Source organism: Dipodomys spectabilis, unplaced genomic scaffold (assembly GCF_019054845.1).
Source record: "Dipodomys spectabilis isolate Male_0828 unplaced genomic scaffold, ASM1905484v1 ptg000108l, whole genome shotgun sequence".
Lineage (NCBI taxonomy): Eukaryota > Metazoa > Chordata > Mammalia > Rodentia > Heteromyidae > Dipodomys > Dipodomys spectabilis.
The window spans coordinates 432,028-450,782 of NW_024870785.1; the positions used below are offsets into that span (position 1 = coordinate 432,028).

The following is an 18,755-nucleotide window of genomic DNA, read 5'->3' on the forward strand; positions in this document are numbered from 1 at the left end:
GTGTGCACGTGCGTGTGTATGTGTGTGTATGTATGTGTGTGTGCATGTGTGTGCTTGCGTGTGCACGTACATGTGTGTGGGAAAGGCGGGGGAAGAGGAGGAGAGGCAAAGGCTTCTGGTTCTATTTCCCTGGCTCACATTTCTGGGTCAACCAATGAACACTTCCACAGTGCTTGTGGGAAACGGCAGGCATCCCCACAGCCCGGGAGGCTGACCAGGCCAGGAAACTCCGTCTACCCAGGGCCAGCTTCCCAGAGCTCCTCGGCGGCTCACGCTGGGCTCACGCTGGGCTCACACTGGGCTCACACGGGGGCTCACGCTGGGGCTGGGCTCACGCTGGGGCTGGGCTCACGCTGGGGCTGGGGCTGGGCTCACACTGGGGCTGGGCTCACGCTGGGCTCACGCTGGGGCTGGGCTCACACTGGGGCTGGGGCTCACACTGGGCTCACGCTGGGGCTGGGCTCACGCTGGGCTCACGCTGGGACTGGGCTCACGCTGGGGCTCACGCTGGGGCTGGGCTCACGCTGGGGCTGGGCTCACGCTGGGGCTGGGCTCACGCTGGGGCTGGGCTCACGCTGGGGCTGGGGCTCACGCTGGGGCTGGGCTCACGCTGGGCTCAAGCTGGGACTGGGCTCACGCTGGGACTGGGCTCACGCTGGGCTCACGCTGGGGCTGGGGCTCACGCTGGGGCTGGGGCTCACGCTGGGGCTGGGGCTCATGCTGGGACTGGGCTCACGCTGGGCTCAGGCTGGGGCTGGGCTCACACTGGGCTCACGCTGGGCTCACACTGGGCTCACGCTGGGCTCACGCTGGGGCTCACGCTGGGGCTGGGCTCACGCTGGGCTCACGCTGGGGCTGGGGCTCACGCTGGGGCTCTCCTCTACTTCCTGCTTCACCCCCCACCACGGCATCCTGGAGGGAGCCTGGGCCTCCCTGCCTGGCGGCCGGCCCGTCTGCCTGACCCCAGGACAGCTGCACGGCACGGCCCGCCTCCGGCTCGGCCTTAGCGGGACAGGCTCAACACGCTTCCCTCACCCCTCCCCATTAACTCCTGGGAGAGAAACATGCCAGGCACTGAAAGAGGTCACAAAGCAAGCGAGGCACCAACCTGGAGCTCCCTGGAGAGCACCACGTTAGACAGATCGAGAGGAGCAGGGCTGTAGCTGCTGCCCTAGGAGAGCAGAGGCGCAGTGAGCAGGGTGACCCCCTCTGCGGCCCCATCCCACCCCACCCCATCCCAGGCCCAGTGTCCCCCCAGCCTCCCCCACCCCACCCCACCCCATCCCAGGCCCAGTGTCCCCCCAGCCTCCCCTCCCCCATCCCACCCCACCCCATCCCAGGCCCAGTGTCCCCCCAGCCTCCCCCACCCCACCCCATCCCAGGCCCAGTGTCCCCCCAGCCTCCCCTCCCCCATCCCACCCCACCCTATCCCAGGCCCAGTGTCCCCCCAGCCTCCCCCACCCCACCCCATCCCAGGCCCAGTGTCCCCCCAGCCTCCCCTCCCCCATCCCACCCCACCCCCTCCCAGGCCCAGTGTCCCCCCAGCCTCCCCTCCCCCATCCCACCCCATCCCAGGCCCAGTGTCCCCCCAGCCTCCCCTCCCCCATCCCACCCCACCCCATCCCAGGCCCAGTGTCCCCCCCCAGCCTCCCCCACCCCACCCCACCCCATCCCAGGCCCAGTGTCCCCCCAGCCTCCCCTCCCCCATCCCACCCCACCCCATCCCAGGCCCAGTGTCCCCCCCCAGCCTCCCCCACCCCACCCCATCCCAGGCCCAGTGTCCCCCCCAGCCTCCCCTCCCCCATCCCACCCCACCCCATCCCAGGCCCAGTGTCCTCCCAGCCTCCCCCATCCCACCCCACCCCATCCCAGGCCCAGTGTCCCCCCAGCCTCCCCTCCCCCATCCCACCCCATCCCAGGCCCAGTGTCCCCCCAGCCTCCCCTCCCCCATCCCACCCCATCCCATCCCATCCCAGGCCCAGTGTCCCCCCAGCCTCCCCCATCCCACCCCACCCCATCCCAGGCCCAGTGTCCCCCCAGCCTCCCCTCCCCCATTCCACCCCACCCCATCCCAGGCCCAGTGTCCCCCCAGCCTCCCCTCCCCCATCCCACCCCATCCCATCCCATCCCAGGCCCAGTGTCCCCCCAACCTCCCCCATCCCATCCCTCCCCATCCCAGGCCCAGTGTCCCCCCAGCCTCCCCTCCCCCACCCCACCCCATCCCAGGCCCAGTGTCCCCCCAGCCTCCCCTCCCCCATCCCACCCCACCCCATCCCAGGCCCAGTGTCCCCCCAGCCTCCCCTCCCCTCCCCCATCCCATCCCAGGCCCAGTGTCCCCCCAGCCTCCCCTCCCCCATCCCATCCCAGGCCCAGTGTCCCCCCAGCCTCCCCTCCCCCACCCCACCCCATCCCAGGCCCAGTGTCCCCCCCAGCCTCCCCTCCCCCATCCCATCCCAGGCCCAGTGTCCCCCCAGCCTCCCCTCTGAGGGGGTCCCCCCCTGTTCCCACCCCCCGCGTTTTCCCAGAGCACAGGTGCGGTGCGTCCTCCTGGCTCACGGCTGGCTTTTGCGTGTGGCTGTCATACCTGGCTGGTCTGCAGAGCGCTTCGGAGTTTCTCATTTTCCCGTTGTTGAGCCGCAGCCTCCCCCTCTCTGGTCCTCTCCACAGCCCAGCCTACGGCCAGCATGGTCTTTAGGGACTCTCTGGCAGGCCGGCGGTAAATCTCCTTCTCCTGGAAGAAAATCTGCAGTGAAGAGCTCTGGAGAGCATGTACATCCAGCATTTGGGGCTTTTTTGGGCCAGTCCTGGGGTTTGACCTGAGCTTCTTTTGCTCAAGGCTAGCGCTCCCCCCACTGGAGCACAGCACCACGCCTGGCCCTTTCTGTGTATGTGGTGCTGAGGAATCGAACCCAGGGCTTCATGCACGCTAGGCAGCGCTCTGCCACTGAGCCACCTCCCCAGCCCACATGCAGCATTCTTCCTGGTCCCTCTCCCTGAAGCTGGGCCCCACAGTAAGCAGAGGTTCCAGTTAGCTTGCGCCCCTTCCAGGGGGTTAAACTGCGACCTGCAGCATTCCACTCGCAAATATAGTCAGCATTCCTGACGTCTGTCATCCCTAAGCCCCTGGGCCTCTGGTCCTGTCCCCCAGAGGGGCACACCAGCCTTACCCCCTCCTCCCTCCCCATTGCTCCCCACCACCACCAAAGTTGTAAAGTTCCTTTTCCACATAACGACTTGTACATCTCATTGTTGCAATGGGTCCACATGTATCCCTAGTTAAACAATTTGTTTTTTCCCTTCCCCTCCACAAATTATACCGACATCAAATACAGTGAAAGCAGGGGTTATACCGTGGGGGAGGGACATACAAAGCAACAAAGAAATCATCTTATAAATATGTTAGAAACAATTGCATGAAAGAAAATCATTTGAATTCTTATCTTAGGGTTCATTTCCCTAACATCAACTTATCTGACCTTTTTCTGCTTGACTCAGACATATATTAGTTATTGCAAATAAGGGAAACCATGGGACCTATGTTTCTTTGGGCCTGGCTTACTTCACTTAATATAATTTTTTCAAGCCTTTCCATTTCCTAACAAATGGGGCAATGTCATTCTTTCTGATGGAGGCATAGAATTCCATTGTGTATATATACCACATTTTCTTGATCCATTCATCTACTGAGGGGCATCTGGGTGGGTTCTATATCTTAGCTATGGTAAATAATGCTGCAATAAACATAGTTGTGCTGGTAGCTTTAGTGTGGTCTTGTTTGTGATCATTTGGGTAAATGCCCAAAAGTGGGATTGCTGGGTCATAGGGGAGCTCTATGTGGAGTCTTTTGAGGAACCTCCATACTGCTTTCCAAAGTGGTTGAACAAGTTTACACTCCCACCAATAATGCAGTAAGGTTCCCTTCTGTCCACATCCCCTCCAGCATCTGTTGTTGTTAGAGTTCTTGATTTTTGCCGTTCTAACTGGGGTGAGGTGGTATCTCAATGTTGTTTTGATTTGCATTTCTTTTATGGCAAAGGATGATGAGCATTTCTTCATGTGTCTATTGGCCATCCTTCTTTCCTCTTCAGAGAAGTTTTTCTTTAAGTTTTTAGCCCATTTATTTATTGGGCAGTTGTTTCTTTGAGGATTTGTTGTTGGGGGATTTAATTTTTTGAGTTCCAGGTATATTTTAGATATGAGACCCTTGTCCGTTTATGGCTAGTGAAGATCTTCTCCCAATCCGTGGGCTTTCTATTGATCTTGCTAGCTATGTCCTTTGCCATGCAGAAGCTCTCTTGCAGACTTTTCTGCCTAGGCTGGCTTTGAATTGCAAGCTTCTGGATCTCAGCCTCCTGAGTAGCTAGGATTGTAGGCATGAACCCCTGGCTGAATTATCTTTTGATCAAAGCGTAATTTCACATATAATCAATATTCAGAGACACACATGCCATCTCTTACAGAGATCACTAAACTGAACCTCACAAACCGTGCTTACTGATTGCAAAATAGGAACTCAGAGTTGAGATGAATCAAACACCTTAATTTACAAAAAGAGACTTGTTTGTATTTCCATGGGGACTTCCTATTCTTGGTATCATCTATGTGTATATAACGTGTTTGAGTTTCTCCTAGGAGCTCCAGCCCTTTTACCGACCCAGTTCCAACGATCTAACAATATCCCTTCCTAGCTCAGCTGCAGGAGAATCTAAGCACATTTTGGCCCAGCCTTAAGTGCTAAACAGAGCTTTTGTTCACCAGTCTTTGGTTTTCAGAGCCAAAGAATAGAGTCTGAGACATAATCATGCAAATGGTCCTGCGGCTGCTGCCCCCTGACAGGCTGAGGGACAGACTGCCAAAGGCCAGGAACTTGAAAGACTGCTCCCTGTCCGGACTCCTCTGAGCTTCCAATACAACTCCTAGGGAAGGAGCTGGACCACAAGGCGGCCAATTCTTACCTTCTCGGTCAGTGTCTTGAAGGGTCTCATCAGAGGGTGGGTCTTCACATTTTCATCTAGGGAAATGCCGTATTTCCATCCACTCAGACTCTGCAGAAATACCCTCAGTTCAAATACCTTCGGCACTCAGAGAGCCCTGCGATGTGACCCAAACCTGTGTGTGCCTTTTCCTGAGTGACAGCTTGGAAATCCTCTTAGAGAATGTCTAAGGGTCCTTCCAGGCTGCCAGGGGCTCAGCCTCCTGTACCCTGAACTCTGCTCCTTTGTGCTTCTGGCTCCACTTTCTTGCTTGTATTTCAGGCCTACTTAAAACAATGCCGCGGGGCTCCGGGTCGGGGGCCAGGCTTCAGGAAACGGCGTGGGAATACTGGACTACTGACCACTGTGTTAAAGCTGTATGGGTTACAACCAACCACAGAGCTCGATCCCAGCAGCGCCCGCTTCCCAGTCACAAGCCATCAGACATGCCAGTGGCGTCCCTGAGCGGTGTGTGTGGGACCTGTAGGCCCTGAATCCGCCAGGCCGACTCAGCTGCGTCCTCATTTGGCCTCTGCTCATTTGTAACATGCTGTTTCCCTGGCTTCTTTCCCTCCCCTTGTCGAGAGGTCGACCTCCATCCCCTGAGCTCTGCTTGATGTGCTGCGGGCGCATCTACACTTGCCCAAAGAACCTGGCAGTTCCCTCTCTGAAGGGCTCCCTCGCTTGTGCTTCCAGGCTGCCGCTCAGTGCGCCTCCCCTCCCCATCCCCTGCCCTGACCCTGCCTGCCTCAGCTCTCCTGTGGATCGCTTCGGACGTCTCCAGTGCTCCCACAGACTCGCTTTTTACACGACAGAATCACTCCAGCAGGGCACATGCTGCTTTGTTATTTTTCTGTCAGCTGACCTTCTGGAAAACCCAATGCTTAGATACGACCTCTAGACCTAAAATATGACCTTGCTCACCTCTCACCCTCCATCCATGTCCTACACCACATGCCACGTGGCTCCCGAAAGCCACCCAGCTCTCTTGACCTGGCCTGGCCTGGCCTGCTTGCATGCCCTTCCCTGGCCTGCTTGCACGCCCTTCCCTGGCCTGCTTGCACGCCCTTCCCTGGCCTGCTTGCACGTCCTTCCCTGGCCTGCTTGCACGCCCTTCCCTGGCCTGGCCTGGCCTGCTTGCACATCCTTCCCTGGCCTGGCCTGCTTGCACGCCCTTCCCTGGCCTGCTTGCACGCCCTTCCCTGCGACGGGCAGCTGCCCGTCTGTAACTGTCGCTACTCTAGGAGGCGATCCCTGGCACCTCTGATTGAGCTAACCGACACGGAGCTGAACCACCTGCCTCACACGCTGGTTCATTCCGTTTCCTCCTCAGGAAGAGGCTCTTGGGGGCAGGGGGCAGAGGCTTCCTGGTCAGACAAGCAGTGTGCTCCTGGTCATGGTAAGAGGATGTGTCTGCAGTCAGGTGTCAGACAGCGTGAGCCACACCAGCTGCGAATTACACCCAGTCACTGGGGTAAAGGGAAGTGGAAACATTTCTTCCATTTATCCCAGGTAGTGAGTGCCCGATCAGGCAATGTTAACACGTCCAGAACTGCTCACTGTCTTGACGAACAGGAAAGCAGCACCAGCAGCCACTGCTGCCCATTTCTGACCTCCGCCATCTCTGAGAATCTGCTGCTCAGAAATAATGAATGCTCTTGCACAGCAGACCTGTCACTTAGACAAATCGGGCAGATTTCCAGGATTGGGCTCTGTAATGCTCTTGGCTGGTTTTTCCCCCCTTGACAATTGTCATTTGGATGATAATCCTTACCTTGTCACAGGCCCATTTGTCATGTGAATGTTCAGCATACTTGGTGACGATGTATTCCAATTTTTCAGGCAAAGAAAAACTGTGAAGAGAGGGAACTGAATCACCATCTCCCCGGGCATAGTAGCCAGGCAGGCCGGAATAGGGTAGAATGGGCTGTCAGCTGTGAGAAGTTGGGTTTGACCCATCGGCTCACCTCAGAGCCAAAGCTCCTCTAGATGCGGGGCCAGGGGCTGGGGCCAGGCTCTGAGACCTGTGACAGACACCCCCTTGTCTGGTCACACACCGTCCCTGCAGGCCTCCGAGGTACAGGCCCCCCTGGAGGGCTCCCTCCAGCTGCTCTGAGCTTCCGGGGCCTCATCAGCCCCGGGGGGAAGCCCCCTGACACCCTACGGCTCCCATCTGGGACTGGCAGAGGTGGGCAAGGCTGTGTGTTTCAGATTAGTGTCTGTGCTTTTGGGTTCAGTGATTCATGACTAGCTTTCGGAACTATGGCCAGCACCTGCCATTCCCTTGCCCCTTCCGTTGGTGACAGCATCTGCACTTTGCTTTGTATCTCAGGGTGTTTTGCTACGGTACACGGCGTGATGGCATCATCACCGAGGCCCTGCAGGTGGTGGGAGGGGGCAGCCCCGAGTTGGGTGGGATGGAAGGCAGCCAGCGCCTGGAAAGTGACGCCGTGGATGGGGACATCTGGCCAGTGTCCGGAGCCGCCGTGACTCGGAGACGGTCTTGCTGAGGCCTGGCCACTCAGTCCTCCACCAGGTTTGGTAATGATTGTGAATCTTAGGGTAGCCACATTACTCAAAGGATCTCACTGACATCTTAAGGGACATTTGGAAGAACCAGAACTCTCAAACGTATGTGGAACCACTCATCGCTAGTACACAACTTCCAGTTTCATGTCTTATTGTCCATATTTAAAAAGAAAACAAAACACCTAAACTGGGCGCCAGTGGCTCACACCTGTCATCCCAACTACTCAGGAGGCTGAGATCTGAGGATCTCAGCTCAAAGCCAGCCTGGGCAAGAAAGTCCGTGAAACTCTTATCTCTAATGACCCACCAGAAAACCTGAAGTGGTGCTGTGGCTCAGAGCGCTAGCCTTGAGCTGAAAAGCGCAAGGGACAGTGCCCAGGCCCAGAGTTCAGGACCCACAACCAAAAACAAGAACAAACAATAAAAGCACCCATGCTGCTGGGCCACATAGCCTTGGGCATGCATACAGAGTTCTTCAGATCCAGTGCCTGCCTTCTTCTTCACCTGCTCAGAGTTTTCTTACTCCCTTTTACCTTTTCTCACAGGAGACATAATTCTACCTCCCGGTTCAAATCTGTGTCCGATGGAGTGCGCACTTAATCACCCGAAGATGAGTTTCGTGCGCATCAAAGCCGAAGCCGCCTCTGGGAAGGTTTGGCTCTCATTGAGCACAGCTGTCACCAGGCAGAAGCCTACGGGGCTCGTGTGGGACCAGTTCCCCGGTTCCCTCTGAAGTAGTCTTGGGGCTCTTCATTTACCATGCACCTTGTGATGATTCTAGGCTGTCCCATGACACACGTTCGTGGCTGGGGGGAATGCCACAAACCAACACAAAGCAATTTTGCCCAAAGGTAAAGACATCATGGCCTAATGAGCATCAATGAGGAATTACAGGTAGCTGCTGTGCATGAGCTAAAAGGCATGATTGTGGAATTAGTGCTATGTTCTAGCATCCCTCTCTATGGCAGGAAGCAGATCCAACCCTAATAAAGACCCCACCTGCTCAGCTCATCATTCGAGGCCCTGTACGGCTCAGCTGAGTGTCATATACGAGCTGTTTCATTTTGTTATTATTATTGGTTGGTTATGGGGCATTAACTCAGGGCCTGGGCGCTGTCCCTGAGCCAAAGTGCTCAAGGGTAGAGCTCTGTCACGTTGAGCCACAGCTCCACTTCTGGTTTTTGAGAGGTTAATTGGAAATAAAGAGTATCATGGGGACTTTTCTGCCTAGGCTGGCTTTGAACCGTGATCCTCAGATCTCAGCCTCCTGAGTAGCTAGGATTATAGGCGTGAGCCACCAGCACCTGGCTATGTGTGACACAATGATGTCTCTACAGGCTGAATTAACAAAGAGCAAAGATTGTGTCAAAAAGCGCATTGATAAATCAATTGCATCATTTGCTGGACTGGTTCTCACAATGTCTTGGTTAACGTTTATTTATGAATGCATCTACTTCTTTTGTTAAACCGACCCTACTCCATTAAAAAGCCCAGAAACAAAAAAATGTCTCGTCCTCAGATGTGGACAGACAATGAACAGGGAAAGAGGGAATGTGTTCTGAGAGGAAGGCACTGGCTCAGGACCACAGGGACGGCCAGCTTGGGGAGGACTGGACTCACTTCATCGTGTTGATGGGCTTGGGGTCAAAGTTGCCATCAGCATCCACTGAGACCTGTTTCTCCAACATGGCTGTGATCCGGGTGTCCAGATAATCTGGCGGCAAAGCCCCGGCAATGGCGCTGAGACAGGGAAGGGCCATGAGGAAAAGGTCCGGGTCGTACTTCTGGGAAGAAGCAGAGACAACCTTAATAGTAAAAGTCAAATGGTGGCCGAGAGGCAGAACTAATCGCTTACCCACTGACTACCAACATCAGACATGAGTACCGCCACACTGACAGAAAACGTCACGTCCTTATTAAAGTTTAATTTCTTCTTGAATAATCTCAAGAGTATATTAAGTTAGCATGGTTTGCATTAGGCCAGAAGACCCTGGTCTGTTCAACGATGCAAGAACAGACCCTACTTGAGACAGAGAAGGCACAGGAGGCTCTAGGACCAGAGAGAGCATGCACGCTCTGCTTTGCGTCACAGTAGCTGATATGTGTCAGGATCAGCAGCAAACGGCTCAGTACCTTATCTGCTTTCTACTGAACCCAGCTGGGGATAAACTGCTGTCAATTCATCTGATCTAAACAGGTAAATTTAAGTACATCTCGGGAAGCTAGCTGTACTCATCCTTGGAGAAAACCATGCATTTTTATCCTTTAGAGCTCTTGACTTCCCACATCTAGACGCACTGGACACAGAGCAAGCTCCATCTCAGTCACTGTCCTGAAAGGTTTGGGGGTTAGCGGCTCTGCGCTGGTCCCCACCTCCTCCGTGGACGGGGGTCTGGCAGGCCCTCCCCAGCAGCCCCAGTCTGAATGTCTCATGGCCCAACAGCAGAGCAGATGCCCAGACTCCTCCTCTTGCTAGTGTTTGGCAAAGGCTCAGCAGGAGGAAAAAGAGGAGGGAGGGACGTCAGGAGGGATTTTCGTGCTTTACTCTGATGGTTCCTCTCTGGTGTTACTTTTTGAGTGCCTCAAGTCCCTTGTCCCCCCTCTCTCTCTGCCCCTGGGTCTCCCAGGGCCTATGTCTGTGTAGGACGCACTGACGTTACCTTGCGGGAGAGGGAGTCAAAGATCCCCCAGAAGAGCTTTTCGGTGAGGTGCAACTCCTCTTCCACAGCCAGCCCGTGGCCTCCCCATCCCGCAGGGAGGCAGTAATACTTCCAGCACTGCTCATAGTGGCTTGTCAGAAGCTGGGATGCACAGAGCAGGAGGTGGGAAGCATCCACGCGCCACGAGCCGTCAGGGGAGAATAAAACAGCATGCAGAGATCCTAAGGACAAACCCACACTCCAAGCACCCGGGGCCCCTCCGGGCGGCGCGGGAAGGGTCTGCGCGTGGGACTAATGAGCCCCTGCCTGAGCCGCAGCTGCCTGGCTAGCTCTTGTGTCCTTGGATGTGGTCCTAGGAGCCACTAGGACATGGAGTGGAACCATCCCTTCTGCCCGTGGTCTGTGAGTGCTGGGCCAGCCAGCGGGCGTGGGGAGGATTCTCCTGAGACCTGTGCTTGTGGCTCTGGAAGATCCTGGGGACGCTGACATGGAGAGGGGATGGTGGGCAGCAAGTTGTGGCTGTGAAGGTTTTCTCTGCATTTAATTATGGCTCCCGGCTGCGGAGCCTCTCTGTGATGTGGCAGCAATTCCACCTTTCCCCAGTGGAGGGCAGAAGTGCCCTGGTAACACCCTTTCCCAGTGGGTGGGACCACATCCCCTGAGTTTTCTGATACCAGCATGACCAGCAATGTCTCTCATGAGTTAGCATGAGGCTGACTGGGAATGGACGCAAGTCACCAACCCGAATACCTCGTGTGAGTCATCTGAGATTGCTGGGTGGGGGGAGAGGGGCCGGGAGCCTTGGAGCCTGCAAGGAGACTGAACCAAAGCCTCTGGGAACGCTGTTTACCCCACAGAACGTTTCCTTACGTCCTTGCCTGAACTATGTCTTAAGGACAGAAGAGGTCTGTGAATGTCACTAAGCAGGGCCTTCATTTTCAGGTGTGACTGGTCTCTGCTGATGCCTGGATTTTAGGATGGCACGGGGCGTGCACCACTGTCCTCCTGGGCTGTGGCTGATTCTGGCTCCAGGAGCCAGAATAAACTGTCTACAACTAAGGGAAAACCAGAAACAAACAAAAAAAGAAAGGCTCCGTACTTTCTAAAAAAAGAATTAAAAAAATTAAGACAAAGAGGAGGATTTACAAGATAAAAGAATAAAACAATGCAGAAGAGGGACATTTTAGTCCTTTTGAAGGATAAACTACCGAGCTTTCAAAGATTCTTTTTTTCCAGTCCTGGGGCTTGAACTCTGGGCCTGAACACTGTCTCTGAGCTTCTTTTATGCTCAAGGCTAGCACTCTACCACTTGAGCCACAGCACCACTTTTGGTTTTCTGGTGGTTTATTGGAGATAAGAGTCTCACGGACTTTCCTGCCCAGGCTGGCTTTGAACCATGATCCTCAGATCTCAGCCTCCTGAGTAGCTAGGATGACAGGGTGAGCCACCAGCGCCCGGCATCCAGCTTTTCCAGTTAATGTGGTGCTAAGGAATTGAACTCAGGGCTTCATGTATGCTAGGCAAGCACTCTACCACGAAGGCACATTCCCAGTTCTCAAAGATTTTTAAGGCTGGAAATATTTTGGCAACCTAAGTAGAGCAGGGAAGTGTAAAAGCCTCTGCTAAAGTAATAAATATGACAAGTTAAAAAATGACAAGTTGAAGCTGGGCATCAGTGGCTCATGCCTGTAATCCTAGCTGCCCAGGAGGCTGAGATCTGAGGATCACAGTTCAAAGCCAGCCCGGGCAAGAAAGTCCGTGAGACTCTTATCTCCAATAAACCACCAGAAAACTGGAAGTGGTGCTGTGGCTCAAGTGGTAGAGCGCTAGCTTTGAGCTGAAGAGCGCAGAGACAGCGCCCAGGCCGAGTTCAAGCCACATAGCTGGAAAAAAAAAAGACAAGGTGAGCAGTTAATGTGAGAAATCTCCCCTCTTGACCTGGGTACTGAAGAAGGGCTTCGACCTGTGGAGGGGGTGGTGCCCACCCGCCCTGCCCTACGCTGTGACGATGGCGCTGAGGCCGGCTTCCTGGGCGTGGAGGGTGATGCTCACCTTTAGAGGCATTTTGCAGTACTCATTGAGCTGTGGCACATCGAAGACCAGGCGCCTCAGGAGCTGCTGCAGCATGGAGGGCCTCAAGTGACTGCAGCACGGAGCGGGAGCAACAGAAAGGGCGGAGGAGGTGAGCCAGAGCAACAGCAAAGGAAAGACAGGAGGACGCCCACCTCGGGGCTAAGCAGTGGTTAAACACAAAGCATGGACACGCGGCTACAACGCAGAAAGGTCTATTCAGCTGGGACACCTGCAGATACATTCTAATCACCGAGCAGGGTCAGTGCACACTGAAGGCCGGGATTGCGGGCAGACAGCTGTACGGCCATCGCTGACGACCACGAATCCCTGGGCATTCTGCACAAGAGGAGGCTGGCAGCGGCCTACACGGAGTCTGCCGCCACCCAGTGGCAGGCACATATACTACACAGCATCTAAGGACATGCCTACCGTCATAGAAAGCATTTCCCCTCCCTGCTATTCTACCTCCACGGCTGGGGGGGTCTTACAATAGCCTTTGCATATTGGCTTCTTTTACTCAGCGTTTCAGGTTCACTCATGTCTTTCCACAGCCTGATGGCTCATTTCTTTTGAGCAGTGAATAACCCATTGCCTGGATTTGGTGCAGTTTTGGTTTTTGCATCACCTACTGAACAACAGCTTGCTGCTATATTTTGCTAATTATGCATACAAATGATCTAAATACATATGTGCAGCTATGTTTGTGTATGATGCAAGTCCTCAACTCCTTTGGGTAAATACCAAGGATCATATGACTGGATAACATGGTGTTTGTTAAAAAAAACAGATTTTAAAATTTAATTGTGATTAATCTGATTAATTAATCTAATTGTGTCCTTTGATGTGGTCTTAGGAGCCACTGGAAAATGGGTGGAACCATTCCTTCTGCCAATGCTACGAAAGTGGTTGCTGTGTGCTGTAAAATGGAGGGCACCTGTATGTGTTTAGCTTTTCTAGACCAGCTGCTATGGTGGCTAACCTTTTTGTATTTCCCTTAGTGAGTGGGGGTTCTGGTGTCCCATCTTTGCCAATATTTGTATCCTTAGTAGTTGGGCTTTTCCAAAAGGGAGGTTGTGATGTCTCATTGCTAAGGTGGCCTTTAATGGGACGTTCTAAGATGGCTGCTGGGTTTTCTTCTCAGCAGCCCTAGCACCAGATGTACATCTGGGAAGCATCACCTCCGACAAGAATCAGGCCTGTTCCCAGGTCCTTCCCCTTTTTGGCTGAGTATCGCAATTATACGGAGAGCTTCCAAAGCCAGAATCCTAGACTCCAATCCCTGAGAACGCTGTGTATGGAGGCTGGCCTGGGAACTAGATATCTAGCAGCTTATCAGGTGATGCCAATCTGCATCTGCAGAGGAAAATCACTGGTGTAAAACAGCAGGTCATAGGGCTTGCACATGCCGGGACATATGCTATTAAAGGACTCCTCACCCTTTGACCCTACCAGTCTTGATATAGATTCCTAAGAGCCCAGGGCCCTTTTTTCTGGGCTGGCTCTAATATCCACCTGCAGCGGTGGAAAGCCATGTTCTAACTCCCCACCGCATCGAGAGGTCTTGCCTCTGCACAAGGTCTTGGGAGACCTGAATGTGGCCCACTCTGATTCACACTTAGAATATGGTCTCTTTTGGAGGACGGAACAGTGTCCTGGCTCTATCCTGAGAACGAAACCATTACTTCATAATCTGAACACTTCACGCACCAAAGAGCCCAGGCTGTCACTCCGTGGGCCACAGCCTGAGCAGCCCCTCGCCCCTCTAGGAGGAGCTGGGCATTAAGAAGAGCAGAGCTATGGAGACACATGAGAGGAAATGTCTGGGGAAAGGCGGTGTGCAGGGAAGGCCAGGCGCCTCTCAGACCCTCTCACCAGCCTCTAGATGACTACGTGCATTTTCATGGATAGGTGGACAGTCCGAACGGGGAGGAGAAACACTTACTTGCAAATGGCGAGCAAGCATTCTTCTATGGTGTCCCTCTGGGCTTTGGTGAGAGACCGTCCCTTGGAAAGCCTGTATATTGTCTGCAGCGTGGAATCGATGAGGGAGGTGTGGTGCTCCGTCCCGGCAAAGAGAGGAGCACACCTCGTGAGGAGCGGGAGCACGGCGGAGCACATGTACCTGTTCAGGGCCAGCGCGGCCTCCGTGGTGCTGAGGGTCACCTGGGGGCGGGCAGGCGCGGGTTAGTCTCGGAAGGTGGCGCGGGTCACCCTGTCTCTCTCGGAAGGCAGTGCGGGTCGCCCTGTCTCTCTCGGAAGGTGGCGCGGGTCACCCTGTCTCTCTCGGAAGGCGGCGCGGGTCGCCCTGTCTCTCTCAAGGCTGCGCGGGTCACCCTGTCTCTCGGAAGGCGGCGCGGGTCACCCTGTCTCTCGGAAGGCGGTGTGGGTCACCCTGTCTCTCTCGGAAGGCGGCGCGGGTCACCCCGTCTCTCGGAAGGCGGCGCGGGTCACCCTGTCTCTCTCGGAAGGTGGTGTGGGTCACCCTGTCTCTCTCAAGGCGGCGCGGGTCACCCCGTCTCTCGGAAGGCGGCGCGGGTCACCCTGTCTCTCTCAAGGCGGCGCGGGTCACCCTGTCTCTCGGAAGGCGGCGCGGGTCACCCTGTCTCTCGGAAGGCGGCGCGGGTCACCCTGTTTTCTGTGAGCTTCGGAGCTTCAGACTGGGAAGTGAAACACACCCGCGCTTCACAGAAACAGAGCCAGGGACTTCCTACCCGGTCAGCGGGTAGAAATCCAACAAAACAGAAAAAAGTGAAAAGAAAAACGACACAAAAAGCAAATGGCCCAAGATGGCTGCATCCCCAGCGGAGCGGCCAGCGTTGGTTGCCCATTTGTGTTGAACTATGGGCTCAGCAAGCTGTGGCTGCCTCCCTTGGTTGCTCAGCTGGTACTTTACCACGTGAGCCACGCGCTCGCTCTGACCCTCTTCTGGTTACTTTGGAGATGGACTCTCCTAAGTTCTGCCTGGACTGGCCTTGAACCACAACTCTTGGGATCTCAGCCTCCTGAGTAGCTGGGATTAAAGCATGATCCACTAGAACTGGTGAACTCGTGGCCAGTTGAATCCAACACCTCGGCTGCCAATACAGATGCCAGGCTGCTACATTATTACCCTGGCCTTAGTTCTCCGTTTTCACATTATGGAGATTCACACATTCTCCTTTGGGAATTTGAGGATTAAGAAATGGTTAAAGGTCCAAAGGTCCCTTAAATCCACCAGTTTGGTGACAGCTTTACAAAGAGAAAGTGTCTCAGACCCTTGTCAACTGATTTGTAAGCACTGTGAGCAGTCCACAAGCTGAGAGGTGACCTGAGATACATCCCACTAAAGCGGTCACCGATCTTCGTGGGAAAAAGGAACAGAAATCTGGGACCTTCTCTACAACGCGGGGATAATTCTCCCTCACAAAGTTCCCTTTTGTTCACTTAGACAGAATTCAAGAGAAACCCATTCAGTGACACTAACTATAGACCAAGTGTGACTGACTACCACCTTTGAAAACGGCAGAAGTTCAAAAGAAACCTTTAGATTCGCAAAGATAAGACGTTATCGTTATTTTCCATCATTATCAGGGCAATTAGATCTGTAACACATTTTCCATAACTTACGACTTGAAAAGCTGCTTCCTTTGAACTGTACACTGCTCGTATCAGTTCATCTAGCAGCGTTAGCAATCACACTGAAAAAAGTCTCATCGCTCATGGGTCTCACTTTCATTGTCAGAGAAGGTAAAATGAGGAAAGCAGAGCTTTGATTCCAATGGCTTAAAAGTGTTAAAATGAGATGCATGACTGCCTCTTGGTACAGGATCTCAATAGAGACATTGTTTGTTTCCGATGGTTCTTGAGCAACTGAATACTAGGTGGAAAAGCATTTGTTCTGCGATGTATAAGCAAACAAGCAACTGCTTTAACCGTGAAACACGGGGACTTGGCCAAGCTCCTTTCTTCTCTTTTGTGCTGGTATTATGAGCAAAGTTCAGCCTCAGGCTTTATTTTTTCTCTCACCGTTGTTGCTCTAACTCCTTGAGCCACACCTCCAGACCAAGTGTTTTGCTGGTAGTTGGAGATGGAGTCAATGGGCATTCCTGTCTCCACGGCCTTGGACTGACAGCCCTTGGGGCTCAGCCACTGGGTAGCTAGGAAAACAGGTGTGATTTGCTGGCGCCCAGCTTAATTTTTTTCCTTTTGGTGCCAGCCCCGGGGCTTGAACTCAGGGCCTGGGCTCTATCCCTGAGCTTGTTTTTTTTTTTCCCCCCTCAAGGCTGTGACTCTACGCCTGGCTTTTCTGGTAGTTACCAGGCGATAGGAGTCTCACAGACTTTCCTGCTGGGGCTGGCTTCAAACCTGAGCCTCAGACCTCAGCCTCCTGAGTAGCTGGGTGTGAGCCACCAGGTTCAGCTAACTTTTTTTTTGTTAACCTAGTGATTCAGAAAATAACTCAAAGCAAAAGTGTGATGGAGGCGTGGATTTAAATAGGAAAGCGTCATGTGGTCCAACACCTTTACTGCTCCATGACGCCCCACGTCCACAGCTCAAACAGATCTCTCTAGTCCTGCGCTAAGCTCCACTAGGGAAGGACTTCCATAATCCCTGGGCAACCCAAAGGAAATCCATCCAGCTAAGGTGCTGGCTGCTTACCTCTCTCTCAGGCTGTGTCTGGTGTGTGTATGCGTGAGTGCACACGCACATGTGGATCCGACTCACACAGCAGTCTGCATTGCTAAGATGGTCTTGTGTACTTACGTTCAATTACCTTTACGTAGCTGTACAAAATGTTTCAATTCCACATTAATTTATATGTACAATGCTTCTTGATCAGTGCCACCCCCCCTTTTATTGTTGGTCGTGGGGCCTGAACTCTGGGCCTGGGCGCTGTCCCTCAGCTCTTCAGCTCAAGGCGAGCGCTCTACCACTTGAGCTACCGTGCCATTTCTGGTTTTCTGATGGCTTATTGGAGATAAGAGTCTCATGGACTTTCCTGCCCGGGCTGGTTTGAACTGCAATCCTCAGATCTCAGCTTCCTGAGTAGCTAGGATGACAGGCGTGAGCCCCCGGTGCCGCCCCTTGGAACATTCTCTCCCTAATCATCCCAGTAAAATCATTTCAGAATCAAAATGAGGTAGCCTGTCTTTTCCTCTAGGTCACAGGACTTTGGGTACACTGTCTTTCTGCTTCATCCTGATGTGTGGCAGTTGGCATCTCTAATAGCTGGACTTCTTTCTTAGTGTCTATAGATGCCCGATTGCTGTACTGCAGCCTTGATTTCCAAACCCACATTTCCCTTGGCCTCTGGCACGCATGTGGCTCATGTTTCTGGTTACAGATCTGTTCTCCCTGAGTGGAGCAGGAAGAGCATCTGCACTGCAAAGCCACCAGTCAGCCTCTTCCATGAGCAAGAGAGCCGCGCTTCCTCCAGAGGTGAGTCTTTCTGATATCTGCAATTGGTCTGGGAAGTGGTGGTCGAGCAGGGAGTTGGGCGCTACTGGCATCTAATGGGAAAAGACCAGGGACACTGCTAAATGTTCAACTCTGAACAGGACAGTTCCCCACAAAAAATAATGCCACAGTTTAGAAACGCTGCGAGTGAGGTTGAATTCATCGACGTGTCTCAGCTCTGCCCAATACATTAAGGTCTTCAGGTTCTTGGTGCCTCTTTGCTGTCACTCTGAAAAGCAGGCTATTCAAATGAAATCGGCAAGTAGAGGAGCACTGGCAGTAATGCCTGCCATGCTCACACCTTCTGAGTCTGACATCTAGAGGAGAGTGGCTCCACCAGCCAGGCAAAAAGGTCTAGAAGACTCCATCCCCAATGTATCAGCAAAAACGTTGGACTGGAGGTATGGTAGCAGCTGTGAGCGAGCAAGCTGAACAGGAGTGAGCCCCGAGTTCCACCCCTCGGTTGGTAAATGAAAATGCATGTGCAGCCAGTGAGAATGCAGAGTGAAGAGCGTCTCAGCTCAAGCTGTTAATCACGCAGTGCAGGCAACGCTTCTTTGCTTATTTTAACCACTTACTGTATCTAGAGAGGCAGAGGCTCTCAGGTCAGGTAAAAACCCAACCTCCAGCAGGTGCAGCAGGAAAGCTTGGTCCTCAACACCATACACACGGTCCAGGAACAGCACCATGGGTGCCTTGTGGTCGGGGCAGAAGTTGGCTGCCATGTCTGGTTCACTGACCGACCCGTCTGAAAGACAGGAGACAACATTTCCCTTTTTCTATTTACATTTTCAAAAGGCAACACGGAACTTACTGCCAATACTTGTTCTAATGAGCAACATGAATTCTAGAAATAACATTGCTGTCCTGGTACCGCCTTATACTGGGTGGACAGAGCCAATTGTTAAAAAAGAATCAGTGATTAAATGTGTCCATTACCAAACATGCCATTTTAGAATTAAGTTATACATAAAAGGTAACAAATAATGTAATTCATGTTCCCAATTTGTTTACTATAAACTACATTTGAGGTTGTTTGTATCCAGTATGGTAGCAAGAAGTCAGCCGTGGTGAGAATATTCAC

General features: G+C 53.5%; 1 protein-coding gene across 1 annotated transcript in view; it reads right to left on the reverse strand.

Annotated features, from left to right (window-relative positions):
- Ryr3 (ryanodine receptor 3) overlaps positions 1-18,755 on the reverse strand; it is a 269,526-nt gene that overhangs the window by 80,935 nt on the left and 169,836 nt on the right. Inside the window, 9 exon segments of the mRNA XM_042687574.1 lie at positions 1,109-1,171; positions 2,585-2,731; positions 4,956-5,045; positions 6,748-6,826; positions 9,123-9,286; positions 10,163-10,303; positions 12,215-12,305; positions 14,178-14,398; positions 18,250-18,419. Coding sequence (XP_042543508.1) covers positions 1,109-1,171; positions 2,585-2,731; positions 4,956-5,045; positions 6,748-6,826; positions 9,123-9,286; positions 10,163-10,303; positions 12,215-12,305; positions 14,178-14,398; positions 18,250-18,419 — 1,166 coding nt within the window.